Raw genomic sequence first — 22,114 nt, 5'->3', positions numbered from 1 at the left:
CAAGTCCTGGGGTCTTATCAATCTTCAGTCCCATTAATTTCTCCAATACAACCTTTTTACAAATACAAATTTCCTTCAATTCCTCACTCTCCCTCATCCCTTGGAATTCTAATTCTGGGATATTTCTTGTATCTTCCTCAGTGAAGACAGACAGAAAATAATCATTTAGCTTCTCTGCCATTTTTCTTTTCTCCATTATAAATTTTCCTGAACCTGCCTATAATAGACTCATATTTGCCTTAGCCAAACACTTCCTTTTTACATACCTATAGCAGCTTTTCCAGTCTGTTTTTATGTTTTTCCTCTAGTTTACATTCATATTCTATTCTCCCTTCTTCTATAAGTTTCTTGGTCCTCCTTTGCTGTATTCTAAAATCCTCCCAATCCTCAGGTTTACGACTATTTCTGGCAACTTTATAGGTATTTTCTTTTAACCTTATATAATCCTTAACTTCCTTTGTTAGCCACGGTTAACTGACTTTTCTTTTTGGGTTTTTGTGCCTTAAAGGAATGTTTAATTGCTGTAAACTATGTAATAATTCTTTAAAGACTGTCCATTGCTTATGTACCATCATACCTTTTGATGTATTTTCCCAGTCTGCCCCACCTCAGCCAATTTGCCCCTCATATCTTCAAATTTAACATCCTGATTGAACTACCTCACTTTCAAACATAATGTAAAATTGGTTCATATTATGGTCACTCATCCCTAAAGGCTCATTTACAACAAGATTATTAATTATCCTTTTTTGTTACGTAATGCTAGATCTAAAATGCCTGTTCTCTAAAAGGTTCCTCAACATACTGCTCTAGAAAACCATCCCTAACACACTCCAGAAGCTCATCTTCCACAGCATTAGTACTCATTAGGTTTAGCCAATCTATATGCAGATTGAAGTCACCCATGATTACTGTATTACCATGCTACATGCTTCTCTAATCCCCTGATTAATACCATGCCCCACACTACCACTACTGTTTGGGGCCTATAAACAACTCCTATCAATGTTTGCTGCGTCTTGCTGTTTCTTAGCTACACCCGAACAGATTCCACATTTTGTTCTTCCGATCTGAGGTCCTCCCTTACTAATGTACTGATCCCAACCCTTTTTATCAGTGCAACACCATCTCTTTTTCCTTCTTGCCTGCCCTAAATGTCGAATATCCTTGAATATTTAGTTCTCAATCTTGGTCACCCTGAAGCCATGTTTCCCTAATGGCAATTAGATCACACCCATTTACCACTGTTAGTGCCATTAAATCATTTACCTTGTTGTGAATGCTTCATGCATTCAAGTAGGGTGCCCTTAATTTAGTCTTTATGATATTATTCCGCATTTTTGGTTTAGTTGATGCTTGCCTTAATTGGCTTATGTACTAATTTCACTTGCCAATTTTCTACTTCCCGTTACCAGTTTTACTTCCTTCCAATTTGAGCTGCCCCTCAGGTTCCCACCCCCTGGCAAGCTAGTTTAAACCCTCCCCAACAACATAAGCAAATCTCTCTGCGAGGATATTAGTCCCAATCCTGTTAAGGTGTAACCCGTCCAGCTTGTACAGGTCCCAAATGCCCCAGAACTTGTCCCAGTGCCTCCAAAATCTAATGCTGTCCCTTCTACACCAATTCTCCAGTCATGTGTTCAATTGCTCAATTCCCCTATTCCTATGCTCACTACAACGTGGCACTGGGAGTAATCCTGAGATTACTGCTCTTGATGTCCCGCTTTTTAATTTCCTTCCTAACTCCATAAAATCTGTTTTCAGAATCTCAACCCTCTTCCTACCTATGTCATTGGTACCAATGCGGACCATGACCTCTGGCAGTTCACCCTCCCCAGAAGGATGTCCTGCAGCCGCTCCATGACATCCTTGATCCTGGCACCAGAGAGGCAATATACCTTCCTGAAGTCATGGTTACTGCTACAGAAATGCCTGTTTGATCCCCTGACTATGGAATCCCCTAACACTATTGCTCTCATGCTCTTCTTCCTCCCCTCCTGTGCAGCTGAGCCACTCATGGTGCCACAGACTTGGCTCTGGCTGCATTACTCTGAGGTACCATCAACCTCACTAACATCCAAAATGGAAAACCAATTAGCAAGCTAGATAGACTCAGGGGACTCCTACACTACCTGCCTGGATGTCTTAGACTCCCTGGAGGTCACCCAAAGCCTCTTTGCCTGCATGCTGTATCATATCCACAGACAGTGCCCTCTTCCTCTGTGTGAGAGTTTATATCCAGAGACAGTGTCCCCCTCTCTCTCTCTTTCTGGTTATATTAGATTTGGTATTGTGTAACGTGACAGGATTAATTAATGGCCTCAGAGTAAAGGCACCCCTAGGTAGCAGCGACCACAATATGATTGAATTTTACATCCAGTTTGAAAGGGAGAAGGGTGGGTCTAAGGCTAGTATCTTAAACTTAAACAAGAGCAACAATGTGAGGATGAAAACTGAACTAGCTGAAGTGAAGTGGGAAACTAGGCTAGAGGATGAATTAATAGAGAAGCAGTGGCAGACATTTAAGGGGATATTTCAGAGTATTCAGAATAAGTACATTTCTACTATAAAGAAAAATTTTAGGGGACGACCCACCATTTGTTGTTAACTAGCTATGTTAAGGAAAGCATCAAAATTAAGGAAAAAACATACAACTCCACAAAGATGAATAGCAAGACAGATGATTGGACAGAATATAAAGAATGGCAGAGAATAACTAAAACGTTAATCAGGGGAAAGAAATTAGACTATGAGAGGAAACTAGTTAGAAATGTAAAAACGGATAGCAAGAGTTTCTACAGGTACTTAAAAAGGAAAAGAGTAACTAAAGTAGGTGTTAGAGAGTGACAATGGGGAGTGAATAGTAGATAATAAGGAAATGGCAGAAGAAATGAACAAATATTTTGCTTCTGTGTTCACTATAGACGAAACAAAAAACATTCCAGTAATAGCTGCAAATCAGGAGGTGAACAGGAGAAAGGAGATTGGTGAAATTGAAATCAGGAGGGAAATGGTACTGAGCAAATTGATGGAGCTGCAGGCTGGCAAGTCTCCGGGTCCCGATAGAATACATCCTAGGGTCTTAAAAGAGGTGGCTAATGAGGTAGTCAATGTGCTGTTGTTATTTTTCCAAAATTCACTAGATTCACAGTGGATAAAGTGGAGATGTACTGTAGACGTACTGTACTTGGATTTCCAGAAGGCATTTGATAAGATTATTATGCAAAATAAAAGCGCATGATGTAGTGGGTAACATGTTAGCATGGATAGAAGATCGGCTGGCTGGCAAAAAGCAGAGAGTATGCATAAATGCGTCTTTTTCTGATTGGCAGGATGTGACAAGTGGCGTCCCACAGGGGTCTGTACTGAGGCCTCAACTTTCTACATCAATGACTAAGATGAGGGGGGTGAAGACATGGTAGCTAAATTTGCAGATGACACAAAGATAGGTAGGAAAGTATGTTGTGAAGAGGACATAAGAATGTTACAGATGGATATAGATAGTTCAGTGAATGGGCAAAGATCTGGCAAATGGAGTTTAATGTGGGAAAATGTGAAGTTGTTCACTTTAGTAGGAAGAAAAAAAAGCAGAATCCTAATTCAATGGAGAACGGCTGCATAATTCTGAGGTGCAGAGGGATCTAGGCGTTCAAGTACATGAGTCACAAAAAGTTTGTATGTAGGTACAGCAAGTAATTAAGAAGGCTAATGGAATACTATCCTTTATTCTGAGAGGGATTGAAGATAAAAGTAAGGATATTATGCTTCAGTTATACAGGGTATTGGTGAGACCGCACCGCGAATGCTGTGTGCAGTTTTGGTCTCCTTATTTAAGGAAGGATATAAATACATTGGAGGCAGTTCAAAGGAGGTTTACGAGATTGATACCTGGAATGAATGGGTTGTCTTATGAGGAAAGGTTGGACAGATTGTGCTTGTTTCCACTGTAGTTTAGAAGAGTGAGGGGTGATTTGATTGAAGTATACAAGGTCCTGAATGGCCTTGACAAGGTAGAGGTCAACATGATGGTTCCTCTTGTGGGTGAGTCCAAAACTAGGGGTCAGCCTTTTAGAACAGAGATGAGGAGAAATATATTCTCTCAGAGGGTTTTGCGACTTTGGAATTCTCTGCCTCAGAAGGTGGTGGAGGCAGGGTCATTGAATATTTTTAAGGCAGAGGTGGATAGATTCTTGTTAGGCAAGGGAATCAAAGGTTATTGGGGTTAGATCAGAGTGTGGAAATTGAAACGCAAGAAGATCAGCCATGATCTTATTGAATGGCGGAGCAGGCTCGAGGGGCCAAATGGTCTAATCCTGTTCCTATTGCTTATGTTCTTATGTTCTGTGTTTATATCCAGTGACTGCCTTCTCCCTATCTGTGTGAGTTTATATCCCAGAGTGTATGAGAATTTACATGCCAGGGACAGTGCCCTCTCCCTCTTTCTGTGAGTTTATACCTCTGAGACAGTGCCCTCTCCCTCCTTGTGTGAGTTTATACCACAGAGACAGTGCCCTTTCCCTCTGTGTGAGTTTATATCCCAGAGACAGTGCCCTCTCCCTCTGTGTGAGTTTATATCCAAGAGACAATGCCCTCTCCCTGTGTGTGAGATTATATCCCAGAGGCAGTGCTCTCTCCCTCTGTGTGAGTTTATACCCAAGATACAGTACCCCCTCCCTCTGTGTGAGTTTATATCCCAGAGACAGTGCCCTCTCGCATTGTGTGTGTGTATATATCCCAGAGACAGTGCCCTCTCCTTCTGTGTGAGTTTATATCCAAGAGACAGTGCCCCCTCCCTCTGTGTGAGTTTATATCCAAGAGACAGTGCCCCCTCCCTCTGTGTGACTTTATATCCCAGAGACAGTGCCCACTCCTTCTGTGTGAGTGTATATGCCAGAGACAGTGCCCTCTCTCTCTGTGTGTGAGATTATATCCCAGATACAGTGCCCTCTCTCTCTGAATGTGAGTTTATATCCCAGGGACAGTGCCTTCTTCCTCTGAATGTGAGTTTATATCCCAGAGACAGTACCCTCTCTCTTTGTGTGTGAGATTATATCCCAAATACAGTGCCCTCTCTCTCTGAATGTGAGTTTATATCCCAGGGGCAGTGCCCACTCCTTCTGTGTGAGCGTATATGCCGGAGACAGTTCCCTCTCTGTGTGTGAGATTATATCCCAGATACAGTGCCCTCTCTCTCTGAATGTGAGTTTATATCCCAGGGACAGTACCCTCTCCCTCTGAATGTGAGTGTATATCCCAGAGACAGTGCCCTCTCTGTCTGCCTGAGTTTATATGCCAGAGACAGTGCCCTCCCTCTCCGTCTGTGTGTGTTTATATATCAGAGGTCAGGTGATGAGTTGGCGCATGCGCAGTGCGCACCGAAGCGGCTGCTTGGTGGCGAAGCCGCGGACGCAATCGGACTCCATCGGTTGATTTAACGGCTCGGTTGCGGCTGCTTTCTGACAGTATCCTTGTCAACTCACAGTCTGTTATCGAGATGTATGATCCGGATGACGGTGAGGGTGAGTGCTGCGTTTCACTTTTTAATCGGCGGGTTTGCGATGTTTTGTCGGGAAATTGAAAATGGCGGAGGCCGGGGAGCTGGAGGCCGAGATTGGGTTTCCGGGCTAGGCTTGAGCGACAGGCCGAGGCCGAGGCCTTGGTGCAGCCCTCGGTGCAGGCCTCGGGTCTAGGCCTCCCTCCCAGTGCCGAGTCCAGAGACGGCTTGTTAAGAAAAAAATTGAGCTCATTGGTGCATTTTTGGTTTGCATTTCTCCCTGATCTGCAGAATGATGCATAATATAACCGGATTTTGTCGCATGCAGGTTTGTAAACTTCTGGCTCAGTGGGTAAACACTCTTGCTTCTGAATTCAGTTCCCACTCCAGAGCCATTTTGAGCACATAATGTAGGCTGACACTCCGGTGCCGCACTGAGGGAGTGCTACATTGTCTTTTGTATGCGCCATTAAACCGAGGACCTATTTGCCCCCATCGGATGAATCTAAAATACCCCACTATTATTCAAAGAAGAACAGGGGTGCTCTCTCAGCTGTCGAGGCCAGTATTTATCCTCAAATAACATAACCAAAACGGATTATGTGGTTGTTATCATATTTACTATTAACACCGTGGGACCGTGTGCTCAAATAGGCTGCTGTCTTACCTACATTATAACCGTGACTACACTTCCAAAGTACTTTCTTGTGAGGTGCTTCTGATTTTCCTAAGGCAGTGAAAGGTGCTACATAAATGCTTTTTAAAAAAAATTGGGTGAAGGACTTGCTTGGTTGCAGTCAAAGTATGTGTCTTATTCGTCAAATTATGTTTGCTGTGTGGTGCTCTACCACAGCAGCAGTTAATTCAGCTCCTCCATTCAATGCTGTCTTCCAACCCTCTGGCTACCATTCTGCTCAGTCATACTCTTTTCGCTACTGTTCATGTCCTTGTTCCTGGTAACACCCTGGTATTCCACTTGGCACAGCCCCTATCTTTGCTTTTTCAGTTCCAAGGGACAGTTTTGAATGTTTATGGTGCTCACCTGGTTTAGCCATTCGTGCCAGATTTGACTGGGCAATGTTGAATAGTTGCCAATGTCATAGCTATACTGAAACAGCCTAGCTAGGGGAGCAAACAGCTCTGGCACACATCTTGTCAGGACTGAAGCTGGGATGTTGGCAGGGCATGTAGATTTTGTGTCCACTGTACTCAAGCCATTTCTTAAAATTAGATGGAACGAACCAAATAGATTGAACACTGGTGATTATGATGATGGGGAGCTAGAAAGGAGGTAAAGTAAGATCATCCAGTTGGGACTGTTGGCCAAAGACTCTCGGAAAACCTTCAGTTGTGTCTCTTGCAGTCAAGTGCTGAGCTTCATCATGGTTGAGGTTAGGGATGATCATGAAGTCTTCTCTTCGCATTAGTTGCCCGGTTATCCACCTGGATGCAGTTAGGCTGGGGAAGCTCTGTTGATGAACACTAGCTCCTCTCTAAGGCCTGCTGCTTTTGCTGTTTGGTATTCATAGCCCCCATGAAATAGCTTCACGAGGTTGGTGGCTTATTGTAATATGCGTGCTGCTGCTCCTGGCATGCACAACCATCTACTCCCAATTGAATCATGCAGGGTCTCCTCACTTGTTAGTGATCAAGTAGTGAGGTTAAAGAATGTGATGCTGTTTAATTCCGCTGTTGTTGATAAGCAAATCTGAGGTCCTGTGAACCAGTTTTGGTCTGCTACATTTGTCCTCAGCCTGTCTCTAATTTTAAACACCTCCATTAAACTTTTCATCTTTCTCACTCCATTGATAATTGTTATAGTACCTGAATTCTTTGTTCATAAACATATACCTCTCTAGCCCTCACATCATTCCAGTGAGCCTATTCTGTATGCTATGGCTTTAATGTATTTTCCATAATGTGGATTCTCAAAATGCCTTGCAGACTGTAACTTAGGTCTAACAATGTTTTGTTCAAATTTACCTATTTTTTATTCTTGTGCTCTATACCCCTATTTATAAAACTCAAAAGTGATGGCTGCATCTACTTGTACTTTCAAGGAATTATGTGCTTGAACCCTTTCATCTTTGTCCACCTGTACTCCAATATTTTTCCATTGATAAAGTCCTATTCCTTGTTCTTCCTCCAAAAATGTATAAACTCACTTTTATCCAGTTTAATCAACATGTACCACCTTTTTGCTATTTCGTTAAGCTTTCTGTATTTTCCTGCAGTTTTGAAGCCCTATTTGCTATGTGCCGAGCCACCTATTTTTGGGTCATCAGCAGATTTTAAGATTGTGATTTGGACTTGGGCATATGGACACATTTATGAACTGAGTAAAAGTGGAACCAGCACTGACCCATAGTCTGATCCACTTCCAACCTCCTCCAATTCAAGCAAAAGGTTATTCTCTGCAACCATGGCTGATGAAGTCCCCCATAGCAGTAGAATCCTGGTACAGGGTGATGGCTCAGACCTCACTGGTATCTCTAGAGCATGCCTTAGTGTTGCTGAAGCAATGCTTTTTTATTTACTTGAACTACTTCGATGATCTACTGCTCCACAGTCCAGCTGAAGTCTCTGGTCTTTTTGTGTGCTGCATTATGCAGTTTTGCCATCTGATGAAGAGTGAGTAAATAGGAAATACTGTCAGCAGTAAAGGTACACATAGGTCAGTTTTTTTGAATGCTGTATATAGTGCATGCATTTTTTCCAAATGCTGCATCCCTTTGTTGTTTGAGTGGGAGGCAGACCTGGAATGGTAGGTTGCCATTGGATGTTAATGGCCCTATTAGGAGGATTATCACCTCTGGGTGCAGGGTTGTGGTAACTTTGCAACAGTTGGAGCCATATCGAACTCTGTGACTGTCAGCACTGCCTACACTAACACTACTACAATCCTTTGAAGAAGCCAGCTGCAATGGGTTTTATCAAAAGAGGAAGCCACCTCATCCTGTCCTCCTTTTTCTATTCATCCCTGGTGCTCTGCGTCCCGGCTGCATGATCTGCTATCTGTAGGGGTGCGGTCCATAGTTTGTCTCTGATGTAAAATAAATCCCCCAAGTGTACCCAATCCAGCTACAAGCCACTCTAATTAAGCGACATGCTCTCAAACGTACGAGATGGAGTGAGTGCCTTTTTATTTTGCTCTTTGATATCCCTCTGTACATGACTATGATGATGTTGCTTGTTGCAGAGCATTCTGAAACTGAGTACTCCTACCAGGATGCTAGAGACATCCTGCTGCATGTTCTTTGCCAGATGCTGCAGTCTGCTTATGGTGAACTAAGAGTATGTGGAAAAAGAAAGCTTCCTGATCCTGCATTAACACCTGTCTGAAGGCAGGCCCAGTACAATGTCAGTCCCTTGCTCAAACAGTTGAAATGCTGCATTGACTCATAGCCTGACCAAATCTTTATTCTGCCTGTCCCTGTTCCCATTTCCTTCTCTTGGGAGGAATGCCAATCATTGACAAAATAATGGTGTTTAAAAAGCATGAATGATACATTCATTTGGTTTACTTAGGATGGACTATGAGAAAAGTGTCAAGAAACTTAAGCCGTAAAGTCTAGAAAGCAGATAATTTGGGATAGTGGGAACCTCAGCAATAGCACAAAATAATGGTGTTATTAAACAACTGATTGTGATTCATAGGGTATGTTGCTTCATAACATCAGCTTGCTAAGTCATTAGAAGAATCTGCAGTAGACTGAGAGGAACTTGTGTCACCTACCTGCCCCCACATTGCTCTCTCTCCATCTCTCACCCATCTTGCGTGCATTCTCTTATCTTCCCCCCTCTGCGCTCTCCCCAATGCCTTGCTCTCCTTGATTCATGCTCAAATTACACCACTCGGCACAATGTGACATTTGGTGTTTACTCCTGACCGCAATGCTAGCAATGAAGTTGTGGTAGGCATTGAATGGTTATGGTTGCTGCTCTTGCAATCCACTTTGTTGGTAATTAACTGAATACTTTATATTGTTGTGCAGTATGGTTGACTTTCTGACTTGGTAATTGAGAATCTGTTGCTACTTGATTTCTAGATACGCAGTATGATGAAGATGATGATGAAATCACCCCAGATTTGTGGCAGGAGGCATGTTGGATTGTTATCAGGTAAAGGATCTGCTGGATTTGAACCAAAATAAATGAATATCAAACAATTGTATTTTGTAAAATGATATACTGTAGCAGACTGTTTACATTATCTGAATTTACTGGTAAGCACTGGCATTCAGAATTATCTTTTGGTCAATATGGCTCAGGTACTCTTGCTACTCAGTCAGCGTGGAGTGTTTCAGCTCAATCATGGATATTCACTAACCTTTGCCTGAGACTGGTGGGTTGTTGAGGATTGATCTTTCTTACTCTGATGTAGTGGTTTTGGTCATTAATCGTATTGCCTCAACTCAAACCTATTTCAAATTCCAATATAGGATATAAGAGTCAGGAGGAAGAAGGAAAAAAAGTTTGCAATTCCAGCTTTAATGCAGCAATTTCTGAAGTCCCTTTTTTTTTCTTGCACTTCCAATTATAAACTAGTTTCATTGCATTTTCATACTTTGGAATTCCCACTTAGATGCTAGTGTGCTGCACAGATATTCTGCTTTAGTGAGACTTTTTACCTTTGAGCCTGAGGCCCTACCTCTTGGGCATATTGATCATTGAATTTAACAGAGTAAGACCCGGTTTGATTTGGTTTCCACCTGCTTATTTATATCATATGGGTGAGAAAAATTGGTTTTCCAAATGACTAAACAAGATGGCTAATCAGATAGCTCACTGAGTGAGCAAATAGATGTTTTGAACAGTTTGAAGGTATTGAGGATTCAAAAGCTAGTGACATGAAGAAGCATGGTAATTCTGTATCACAGGTTTCTGGAATTATTTTTAAAAAAGGACATCTTGAAAAACTGGGATGGGAAGCAGAAGTGTGAAAGTAATATGGTGGATGTTGATGAAGCTTTGCTTAGGTGTCTAATCACAAAGAGCTCAGTCCTACTTTAACACACACCACATTGTTGAACACGAATCAAACTTGACCATGGTGAAATTTCTCATGATTGGGAAAAGCACTTTAAAAATGTGAAAACTTTTCCAACTGATTATGAAAGCAACATCAATGCTTGGACGAGAAACACATTCCAGAAAGCAGCTGCAGTCTTTCAATCAGAACAAAAACAAAAAATGCTGGAAAAACTCAGCAGGTCTGACAATATCTGTGGAGAGAAAGACAAAGTTAACGTTTCGAGTCCGTGTGACTCTTTTCCAGAGCTAAAGGGATGTAGAAATGTGGTGAAACTGTTTAAGGGGGGTGGAATAGGTGAAGCTGGATAGAAGGCCAGCGATAGGTAAAGGCAAAGGAGAGATTGCGAAAGATGTCATAAACAAAAGGTCAAAGGGTTGTTAATAGTGGCAGTATTGGCTAAAGGAGGTGCTAATGGTTACATCAAGAGTGGAAAGCAGAATGTGATAATGGCAGGATCAGGGTAAGCACTGTGGAAATTGACAGCCTTAGTGGGGGTGGGGTGGGGGGAGGGGCGGTGGTGGGAAAAAATTCAAAAAAGCTAACACCTGAGAATGAAACAATAAATAAAAATGGAAATCAATTTAAAAAATAATAATGAAGCACTGCTTCACTTGAAAGGAGTGTTTGGGCACTTCGTCGGTGAGGAGGGAGGAAGTAAAGGGGCAGGTGTTGCACCTTCTGCAATTGCATGGGAAGGTAGTGTGGGAGGGGGTTGAGGTGTCGGGCGTGATGGAGGAGTGGATCAGGGTGTCCAGGAGGGAACGGTCCTGACAGAATGCTGGGGGGAGGGGGTTGGTGAAGGGAAGATGTATTTGCTGGTGGCATCATGCTGGAATTGACAGGAATGGCGGAGGATGATCCTTTGAATGCTGCGGCTGGTGGTGAAAAGTGAGGGCAAGGGGGACCCTATCATGGTTCTGGTCTTTCAATTCTATGACGATTACCATGCTGCCAGGATCAGGGTAAACACTGGAAAGTGACAGCCTTAGTGGGGGCCTTTTGATAGGAATGCCATTTGCCATGATGTGGCAATCACACTTAAGGGTTCAATTTCTACCATCTCTTATCATTCAGCCTAGGGAGCAACATTCATAACATGATCCAGCACTCTGTTGCCAGGTCAAAAACCTGGAGTTCCCTCCGTTAACAGCACTGTGGGTGTACCTACACCACATGGACTGCAGTGGTTCAAAAAGGCGGTACACTACCACCACCTCAAAGGTGAATTGGAGATGGGCAATAAAAATGCCAACCTAGCCAGCGACACCCACGTCGTGTGAAAGAATAAAAAATACAAGGACTAGTGGACCCTGATTTAAGATTTTTGGCAAAAGATGCAGTTGGGGATGTGAGGAACAACTTTTTGATGCAGTGAGTACTTGCTGCCCAATGGGTGGTGGAAGTGAAAACCATCAGTGATTTCAAAAAGGAATCGGATGGGCAGTTGAAGGAAATTAGCCTGCAGGGGTGTTGGACTGACCGGATTGTTCTGTGGGGAGCTGGCATAGACTTAATAGGCCAATTGCCTCCTGTGCTGTAAATGAGCCTGACCTTATGAAGCAGTTCCATTATCGGCTGGCTTCTGTTTTTGGTTCATCTTGCATTTCACAGATTATGAAAAATGATGGCATGTTGAATGTCGGTTTGGTTCCTATCAAGGATGGAAGATTGGCTAGCTAACAGGAAGCAGAGAGTTGGTATAAATGGGTATTTTTCTGGTTGGCAGGATGTGACAAGTGGTGTGCCACAGGGATCAGTGCTGGGGCCTCAACCTTTTACAATTTATATAAACGACTTGGATGAAGGGCCGGAAGGAATGGTTGCTAAATTTGCTGACGACACAATTTCCTACCAAAGATAGGTAGGAAAGTAAATTTTGAAGAAGATGTAAGGAGGCTACAAAATGACATAGTTTAAGTGAGTGGGAAAAGATCTGGCAAATGGAGTATAATGTGGGCAAATGTGAAATCGTTTATTTTGGTCGGAAGAATTAAAAAAGCAGCTTTTATCTATATGATAGATTGCAAGCTCCGGGATTCAGGGATCTGGGTGTCCTAGTACATGATTCACAAATGGTTAGTATACAGGTACAGCAGATAATTAGGAAAGCTAATAGAATGTTATTGTGATGGGAATTGATTACAAAAGTAGGGAGGTTATGTTTCTTTTGTGAGACCACATCTGGATTATTGTGTACAGTACTGGTCGTCTTATTAAAGAAAGATGTAAATGCGTTAGAAACAATTCAGAGAAGGATTACTAAACTAATACCAGGAATGGGAGGGTTGTCCTATGAGGAAAGGCTGGACAGGTTAGGCTTGCATCCACTGGAATTTAGAAGAATAAGAGCCGACTTAATTGAAACCTTTAAGATCCTGAGGGGTCTTGACAAGGTGGATGTGGAGAGGATGTTTCCTCTTATAGGAGAATCTAGAACTAGGGGCCACTGAAAAGTAAGGGATTGTTGATTTAAGACACAGATGAGGAGAAATTTTATCTCTGAGGGTTGTGAGTCTTTGGAACTCTCTCTTCCTTAAAAGGCAGTGGAAGCAGAGTCTTTGAATATCTTTAAGGCAGAGTTAGATAGATTCTTGATTAACAAGGGAGTGAAAGATTATTGGGGATAGGCAGGCATGTGGAGTTGAGGTTACATTCAGATCAGCCATGATCTTATTGAATGACAGAGCAGGCTTGAGGGACTGAGTGGCCTATTCCTGCTCCTAATTCACGTTTTCATAAGAATTTGCAGGGTGTGCTGATTGAACTGTAGCAGCACTTTGGACGAAGAGAGAGCGCGCAGCTCTTGCTGTCAATGTTGTATGCAGTCAGCATGCACCTTGCTTCATGTGCCCTTGCTTTGCACGCGCATCACTTTAGTAATACCGGCAGGAATAGAACTGTGGTTGGAAACTAGTGGAATCTGGCAACCCTGCGCGTGGGCAACGGCCAACAAAATGTCTCACGGGCTGCACTCAGAACCCTGATGGGCTGTAGGTTGCCCACCACTGCATTTTCACGGAAGGAATTTTAACCAGTGCCAAAATGGGTAAGATGTTAACAGGTTAAAAAAATTCATCTGAACCCAGCCAATCTCGAAGCAGCCAATGCTGGGAGGCGAGTAACAACTCACGCCCAGGAGGTGAGTTGGTTATTTAAATATTGAGTCTTAAACTTAAGTCTTAAATTTATGTTTTAAATTTAGCAGAGCTCAAATCTAACATAATTTTCTAGCCCCACCACCAACACCTCCAATATCCCTTCTGGTCTTTGATATCTCGCTCTCCTCCTACCCTGCCTTCCCCATCCACCAAGACTTTCAATTGACTGATTCACCCCTCAAGCCTGCCCAATCTACCTTCTAGTGTTTGATCTCTGGTTCCCCACCCTCTGGCCTCTGTTCTTCCCCTTCTGACCTTCCATTTTGTTTCCTCTCCTGTCCTCTGATTTTTATTGTCTTTCCATGCCCTCCCTCCTTGACTATGGCTTGATGCCAAAGGCTCACTACCCTTTCAATCTGGATGGCAATAGCTCAAACACTGAGAAAGTAAGTATTAATCTGGCTCTGCTGTTAAATTTAATGGACCTGAAGGAAACTGGATTTCACAATCGCAAAACTGTGCCACCGCCCCCAACAACCCTGGAGCTAATATTGGGTAAACATTTTCAAGGGTGACTATAGACATCAATGTTTAGTGGGTTATAATTTTAACCTACAGTAGCCAATTCAGAATCCTTCTTTAGGAAAGAAAACATTATCCTTGGCAAGAAGTGAAGACTACATCCTATAGTATAGTTTACCTTGTGGTGAATGACAGTGTTGTTTAATCATAAGATGTTTGAGCTTATGACTGGCTTCCTCTATATGTTCTTTAACTCTGTTTTCTCAGAAACGCTTTGAATTTTTGCCTCCAAGTCATAATAACTCTGTAAAAGCCTCCTGAGCACATTGTTTCAAAGAAGGCTTCTGTGCTACGTTACAAAGCTGGTGGGAAGATAAACTGCAGGGGGAAAATTGAGGGACTGCATGGCAAAAGAAGGAAGGATGAGTTATTGAATGGGCAGGAGGTGGGAGAAACAATGGTTTAGCAATATTCTGTGCTTTCTCAAATTAACTTAAAATCCCAGGCTTCAAATGTAATTTTGTAGGAGTAGGGAAAATGAGCCCCCTAAACTGAAGGCTATGCTGAATCTGCCTTGCAATTGAGAAAACTCAAAACTGGAAATAGCTTTGAAAAGCTGGTTTAAACTGGGACGAATTAAGACTTGCCTATGAATTTGACCAGTAAATATTTTACCAGGTGATGTTTTGATGCTCAATAACAAGTTGTGTAGCCTGTACAACCTATTCTTTGTAAAAAAAAAAATATAATTTGATTATTTGTCTTTCAGCTCATATTTTGATGAGAAAGGTTTGGTTCGACAGCAGTTGGATTCATTTGATGAATTCATACAAATGTCAGTGCAAAGAATTGTGGAAGATGCTCCTCCAATAGATCTCCAAGCTGAAGCTCAACATACTACTGGAGAAGTAGAAGAGCCGGTAAGAAAACACCCAAAACAGAACAATTGATTATATTTTTAGCAGTTGAATTGTGTATCTGTGTAATACATATTATTTTCCTGTTCCAGCCCAGGTTCTTACTAAAATTTGAACAAATCTATTTATCCAAACCCACACATTGGGAAAGGGATGGGGCACCATCTCCAATGATGCCAAATGAAGCTAGATTACGAAACCTTACGTAAGTTTCCTTGGATGCATAGAAGAGCTAAAATCAATTTTTTTCCCCAACTTTTCAAAAATAGATAGGGATTTGATATGTTGCATTTTACTGTCTTACAGGTATTCAGCCCCTCTCTATGTAGATATCACAAAGACAGTGATTAAGGAGGGGGAGGAGCAGATGCAAACACAGCATCAGAAGACGTTTATAGGAAAAATTCCTATCATGCTTCGATCCACCTATTGTCTTCTTAGTGGTCTGACGGATCGTGATCTCTGTGAGCTCAATGAGTGCCCACTGGACCCCGGTGGCTATTTCATCATCAATGGATCAGAAAAGGTACAGAGTTTGTAGTTGTCTCATAAGATATTTAGAAAAATAAGGAAATTTCAAATAATTATTGTAATAAAAATTAAATTGCTTTGAGACATTCAATGTCTGTTAATGTGATACAGATGAGTGCTAATGCACAAGTCAATAGCAGTACTTTTCGTAAAGTTTCTTTCCAATTGGTATAATAAATATGTAGGCACACTGTCATTGTTGGGTTTATAGGGTATGGGGCTTACCCTTTTTCATATAAGTTTGAGGACCAGGAGGCATGGAGATGTCTGATTTAATATCTTTCATTTGTTAAAGCATTGATACATAAAGTACCCATTGGACTTGTTCCGAGTTAACCCTCATGACTAATCAGGTATCATAAGTCTGTCTTGACTGCTCACGGTAGCCCCAGCAAACTTGGTAAAAGTCCCTAAGGGGGCTTTGGTGCAGCATTTCATTATAGGGCTAATTACTTCTCCCAGATTTGAGACTGTTACATCAGCGCATCCTATCTACATCCAAAGCATGTGTGCAAGTACATTAAGTAACATTTTTATGGTATCCCTTAACACACCTGCACAATACTGTCCATCTGTTCGTTGTTCTTTCTACATGAGTAACCATGCTTGTCAGGCATGGCCTTTACTCTCTCTTGCCTTTTATATTTTAGTTAGGCTAGGAAATTGGAAAGGAGTGTGAAGCATAAATAGAACTGATACCAGGTCTGCTGTTAATGTTTCTTTCTCATTTCTTTGTGCAGACTGTTATTCAGTCCTGCCTGTTACAACAGACTCCTTCCTGGTGAACCTCCATAACTAGAACCATATTAGTATGATTATGTATACATGTTACATGCAATGTTTCCTCTTAAGTTGTACAGCAACCCAAAAGATCCCACACAGTTCACATACAGGACGGCCCCTTCAAATTATTGGCAGTGCAAAAAAACTTAAAGGGGCTGAGTACTTAAATAAATTGCCCACATCATCCAAAAAATAGAGGGAACTTTGCTTAAATGGCTATTCTGCATGATGTGCTGTCTAATAACAGTGGACCATTGGTTGTGCATTTGTCTCATTGCTTAATTTGACAAGCAAATTTGAAAACAAGGTATGCCCTCATTAGCGCAGTCTTGCAGTCAAACTGTAGGTTTGCATTTATCTACTATCTCATAGCCAATGGCTATTTTAATAGGTAAAGTAGTTAGATTAATTTAGGACGCATTACCTGAAAAAATCTTAACTTCGTATAATGCAGTGTGGACAAATTTGGTCAATTTTTAGCTTTCTTTCTGTCTACAGCCTCTTTGTATTTGGTTGTAATAAAGTTGTAAATTCTTATCTGGAATTAGTTGTTTCACTGAAAAAATATTTTTGTCACCTTTCTTGTCAATTTTCTTCATTCCGCCCAAAGGTTAAATGACATTACTCTTTGGGTAGAATTCTACAAACCCAGATATACACTGCAATTTTTTCTTTTTACTGCCTTATTGTAGATTTTATTTTCATTACTCATGACATAAGAAATAAGAACAGGACAAGACTGTGTGGCCTATTGAGCCTGCTCCAGCATTCATCTTGGGCTTCAACTCCACTCTCCCACCCACTTCTCATATCGCTTGATCCCCTGAGAAACCAAAAACCTGTCTATCTTGGCCTTAAATATATTCAATGATGGCACTTCCACAACTCTCTGGGGGCAGACCATTCCAAAGATTCACAATGCTTTAAGTGAAGAAATTTCTCCTCGTCTCAATCTGAAATGCTCAGTTGCTTATCCTGAAATTTTTCTTGTTCTAGATTCCACAGCCAGGGAAGCAACTTCTCAGTTCATTGCACATTTTGTGTGACTTTGCAACTTTTTATTATCATTAGATATGATACTACAGCAAATGGTGTAGATGTAACTATGAGTGGCAGTAAAATAAATTGCTTGAGTTAATAATAAATGAATCATTTTGGAATTTCCCAAGGTCTTAATTGCACAAGAAAAGATGGCAACAAACACAGTGTATGTGTTTGCAAAGAAAGATTCCAAATATGCGTACACAGGAGAGTGTCGGTCCTGTTTAGAGAATTCTTCTCGTCCTACAAGTACCATCTGGGTCAGCATGCTAGCGAGAGGAGGACAGGTAGGATTTTGACAATTATGTTCACTGTATTCACTTTTAATGTTCTTTGGATGCTACTTTTAATTCTTGAAACGTTGTCTGTTTTCTCTGCAGGGCGTAAGAAAAAGTGCAATAGGCCAGAGAATAGTTGCCACACTACCATATATCAGACAGGAAGTTCCTATAATTATTGTGTTTCGTGCTTTGGGATTTGTGTCTGATCGAGACATTTTGGAGCACATCATCTATGATTTTGATGACCCTGAAATGATGGAAATGGTGAGTTTCAATGTGATTTTAAAAAAAACTTGTTTAACTACTGTTTCAGACAAGTCATTTTAATGTCTTGTGGCCGAAGATCTTTTGCGGCTAACACCCAGTGTAATAAAATTTTAAGCAAAGTTTTTGTTAATGCCACTTCACATAGTGGCTCATTAGAAATCTGAGCACTTGGAGTTAGAAACAGGTTTCAAATTAAGCACCAATTTGAGGCTAGACAAGATGCTGCTACATTTTGTGTGTCAGCCCTGGCTCAGTTGGTGGCATCTTATTTCTGAGTCACAAGCTTGTGCGTTCAAACCTCATTCCAGGACCTGGGCACAAAAATCAAGGCTGACATTCCAAGAGCACCGAAGGAGTGTTGCACTGTTGGAGGTGTCATCTTTCTGCTGAGACATTAAACCAAGGCCCCATCTGCCCCCTCAGATGGTATAAAAGATCTCATGCTACTATCTTGAAGAAGAGCAGGGGAGTTATCCCCAGTGTCCTAGCCAGTATTTATCCCTCAATCACCATCCCAAAACAGATTAATCTGGCCATTATCACAGTGATGTTTTTGGAAGCTTGCTGTATGTAAATTGGCTGTCACGTTTCCTACATTACAACAGTGACCATACTTCAAAAGTACTTCATTGACGGTAAGGTGCTTTGAGACATCAGTTGGTTGTCTGTGTTGATATATAATACAAGTGTTTCTTTTCTTTATATTACTCATTATTCTCAATGCGTAGGGTGAGTGACTTATTCATCAACACAAAATTAACCATAGAAGTGTCTGTTCCTTTTGAATTCTTTCAGTGAAATGGGAGATCTATTTAGTAAATCCTACTCCTTTAGCATCTTTTCCTTCAGTTGCCTTGCCTTGTTTCCTCATACTTGCCTTTCCCTATAAAATTCTCACTCTCTACTGCCCCTGATCCTGCTGTCACATCCTGAGATGTCCCGCCTCAGCCTCTGCACTGAGTCACTCATCCTCAGTGATTTAAATCTCTTTCTCAAATCACCACCTTTTTCTTGGTCTCCTGATTTAATTGTTCTCCTGTTTTCCTTAAACCTCAGCCTTCAGATAAATTCTCATATTCATGTTCAGAACCACCCCCTTGATTTTGCCATCTCACAGGCTTTTCCATTTCCATGGTCATTGTTAAAGGTTCCAAGTGCTTGCTTATACCCATCACCAATGCAGCCTTCTAAGCCCACTTCCTTCTGTGCCTGTTATGTAGAACAATCTCCACTCACACCACCAAAATCACTTGGATAGTTCAAACTTAGTAAGTTCAAACATCCAAATGCCTAATCTTTCATCTTCCATTTACCACAATTCTTCAGCTGTTGATCAGCTCAGCCACTCTCTCACATCCCTTTTTGATCTCTTTGTCACCCCCAAAACCTTTCTGCTCTCCCAACCCAGAATGGTCACTATCGTTGCTCTCTCAAATCAAAGAGATGCAGACTTGAACCAATCTGGCGCACAATTGGTTTAGCAATCCATCGCCAGATCTGGCTAGCTGACATCAAGTGGCCTTTGCCAAAACTGCCCACAGATCATTCCGGATAGCAAGGATAATGTCCAGCTTTTCTGCACTACCAAATTTCTCTTGAAGCCTCTTCTGTCTTGCCCCCTTCATCTTCACCTCCAACAACAAATGAAAGAAATGAAGCTGCCTATGCTGTATTTCCATGTCCCTGTGCCCTCCAAGCCAAACCTCCTTCTGCCCCCATATTGATCCTGAGCTTTCTGTAGTTTCTTTCCGTCTTCTCACATGATTGCCATCAATTCTTGGATGAACCACAGTGGAACCATGGAAATAACAAAGCTATAGTATCCGGCAAGTGTTTTCAATTTCCGTAACAAACTCTGTACCCTGTCACTGATTTGTTATTGTCATTCCGGACCACTGCTGAATCAACCTGTTCTCAGCACTCTACTCAACCTCAAATTGAATATGTGACCCTAAAGGCTGCCTATTTCCACCTCAATAACATCACTCGCTTCTGCTTTGTCTTAGACCACTTGAAATTATCATCCACACCTTTGTCACCTCTACACCCAACCAGAGCTTTGTTTTCCTGGCCAGTTCATATACTCCATCCTTTTAAACTTCAGCTCATCCTAAACCCTACTGTCTGTACATTGCCCAGCATGGTCTACTCTACTTTTTGTTGATACATTAGCTTCTGGCTCCCCAACACCTTCAATTTATGATTCTCACCATGTTTACATCCCTTCATGGTCTTCCTATTCTCTATCTCTGTAACCTCCTCCAGTTTTTAACGCCCCTGAGAACTCTTGGTCCTTTCAACTCTGGCTTTGTGTCTCGCACCCTCCCCTTGCCTCACCACTGGCAGCCATGCCTTCAGTCATTTATGGACCACTCTCTGGAATCCCCTCCGCCTTGCTCTCTAATCTTAAATCCTGCCTTAAAAACCCATGCGACCAAGCTGTTCTGTGATTTGGTGTCCATTTTGGTCCAATAACACCTCTGTGAAGCACTTTCGGGATGTTTCTTTGCATTAAAAATATTGTATAATGCAATTTTTCTTTTGAAACCAGGTCTGCAGAAGTGGGAAGAGTTGCTTTGTCCTTATACTATTCAGTTTCACTACTTTTACTCCCTTCCAAGTGAGCTGGGTTCTGATTCCGAACTAAAAACCCAAAATGTTGTTTTAGATTCAGATTTCCACATCTACAGTATTTTGCTTCTGAATTTGAACTTGCTGTTTGGGGAAAGTTCAATTCTTGCAATTGTGCTTGATCACTTTTTAAAAATGGCTATGGAAGAATTTTTTGATTGGTTAAATCACTTAGAATCAGCGGTCAGCTTTAATTTTAGACATCACAAACTTCTTAACAGCCTTCGTGGCAAGTAAAATTCCTTCAAAGAAATGCTGATTGAAAGCCAAAACAGGAATCTGCATTGTAAAGTTGACGGAATAGCTTATTCAAGTAGATTCAGGTTAACTTGCTGTAACCAAATATATTCACCCTAATAGTACATGTTATGTGGATTACAATTCTTAAGTTTTTATTATAGGTGAAGCCTTCCCTGGATGAAGCATTTGTTATTCAAGAACAAAATGTTGCATTGAATTTTATTGGTTCAAGAGGTGCAAAACCTGGTGTAACAAAAGAGAAGAGAATTAAATACGCAAAGGAAATCCTGCAGAAGGAAGTGCTGCCACATGTTGGAGTCAGTGACTTTTGTGAGACCAAGAAAGCTTATTTCTTAGGGTACGTTCATTAAGTGTTTAAGTGAAAATTGTTGTGATTTTGAAAAAGAAAAGAAAATTATGTTCTCAAATTCACTAAGGGTAATAGACTGATCCAAAAACCACCTTCAGGCAAGGCCCAGGTAAGAGTGATGCACAGGTTGCACAACACCAGGGCCCATGCCTTGGAGCAGGGGGTGGCTAAAGCTCCAGCAAATATTTTCTACACATTGGGTGGTGGCGTTGTCCATCGTCGAACACCTTCACAGGATTGGTTGGGCTGGCATGGGTGGGTACAGGTGTTAAAAGTGTTGGACAAGACCAGGCAAGGCAAAGCCAACCAGTCAGCCTGTGGAGGTTTGCAGAGCGTAGTAGCTCTTTATTTTAAAACAGGTTGATGTCATGCATGTCTGACAATTGTATTTGCATAGTGTGTGGGGGAGCAAAAAACAAAATGCAACTGTTGAGTATTCACATATCTTCAAAAAGTGTTCCGTTCATGATGGAGAATAGTGCGCATCTCTGCAATTTGAATCCTGCTCATTGCTCCGGCATTTTGTTACCTGGCTGTGCGCTAGGAAGACAAAAATGTAACTGAGTCTACAAATCTGGTTTGTTCCTTTGGACTCTAAATCAACTGCTTCGTGTATACCAAGAATTCAAGTGTGCAGATTCTGGAATTTAAAAAGGGACTCAAATCCTCACCAAATTGGATAAATTGTTGATTGGGTCCTGGAATGTTTGGAATGAGGATGTCGTTCACAGCGACATTTTATTTCTGTTAGCCATGTCAAAAAAAATTCTTGATTTGATCTCTGTGTAAGCATAGTTAAGTTGCTTCCATAAAAAAGATACTTAAGGTTTTCAAGTTTATTTGCTGCAGATGTTGGGATAAGATTAATAAGTTCATAGTTAATTGAATGGGTTAGTCCATGCTG

The 22,114-nt window shown here is 41.5% G+C and overlaps 1 protein-coding gene across 1 annotated transcript in view; it reads left to right on the top strand.

Moving 5' to 3' along the window:
- Positions 1–5,358: 5,358 nt before the first annotated feature.
- Positions 5,359–22,114, top strand: part of polr2b (RNA polymerase II subunit B) — a 41,947-nt gene continuing 25,191 nt past the window's right edge. The window contains exons 1-8 of the mRNA XM_041208704.1: positions 5,359–5,519; positions 9,544–9,616; positions 14,919–15,069; positions 15,159–15,271; positions 15,373–15,592; positions 17,550–17,708; positions 17,802–17,966; positions 21,002–21,198. Of these exons, the coding sequence (XP_041064638.1) occupies positions 5,495–5,519; positions 9,544–9,616; positions 14,919–15,069; positions 15,159–15,271; positions 15,373–15,592; positions 17,550–17,708; positions 17,802–17,966; positions 21,002–21,198 (1,103 nt within the window). The 5' untranslated portion in view covers positions 5,359–5,494. The remainder of the gene's footprint in view (positions 5,520–9,543; positions 9,617–14,918; positions 15,070–15,158; positions 15,272–15,372; positions 15,593–17,549; positions 17,709–17,801; positions 17,967–21,001; positions 21,199–22,114) is intronic.

This window comes from Carcharodon carcharias, chromosome 1, assembly GCF_017639515.1.
Source record: "Carcharodon carcharias isolate sCarCar2 chromosome 1, sCarCar2.pri, whole genome shotgun sequence".
NCBI classification, from domain to species: domain Eukaryota; kingdom Metazoa; phylum Chordata; class Chondrichthyes; order Lamniformes; family Lamnidae; genus Carcharodon; species Carcharodon carcharias.
The sequence above is the reverse complement of the archived record's forward strand: the minus strand, read 5'-3'. Positions and strand labels throughout refer to the sequence as shown.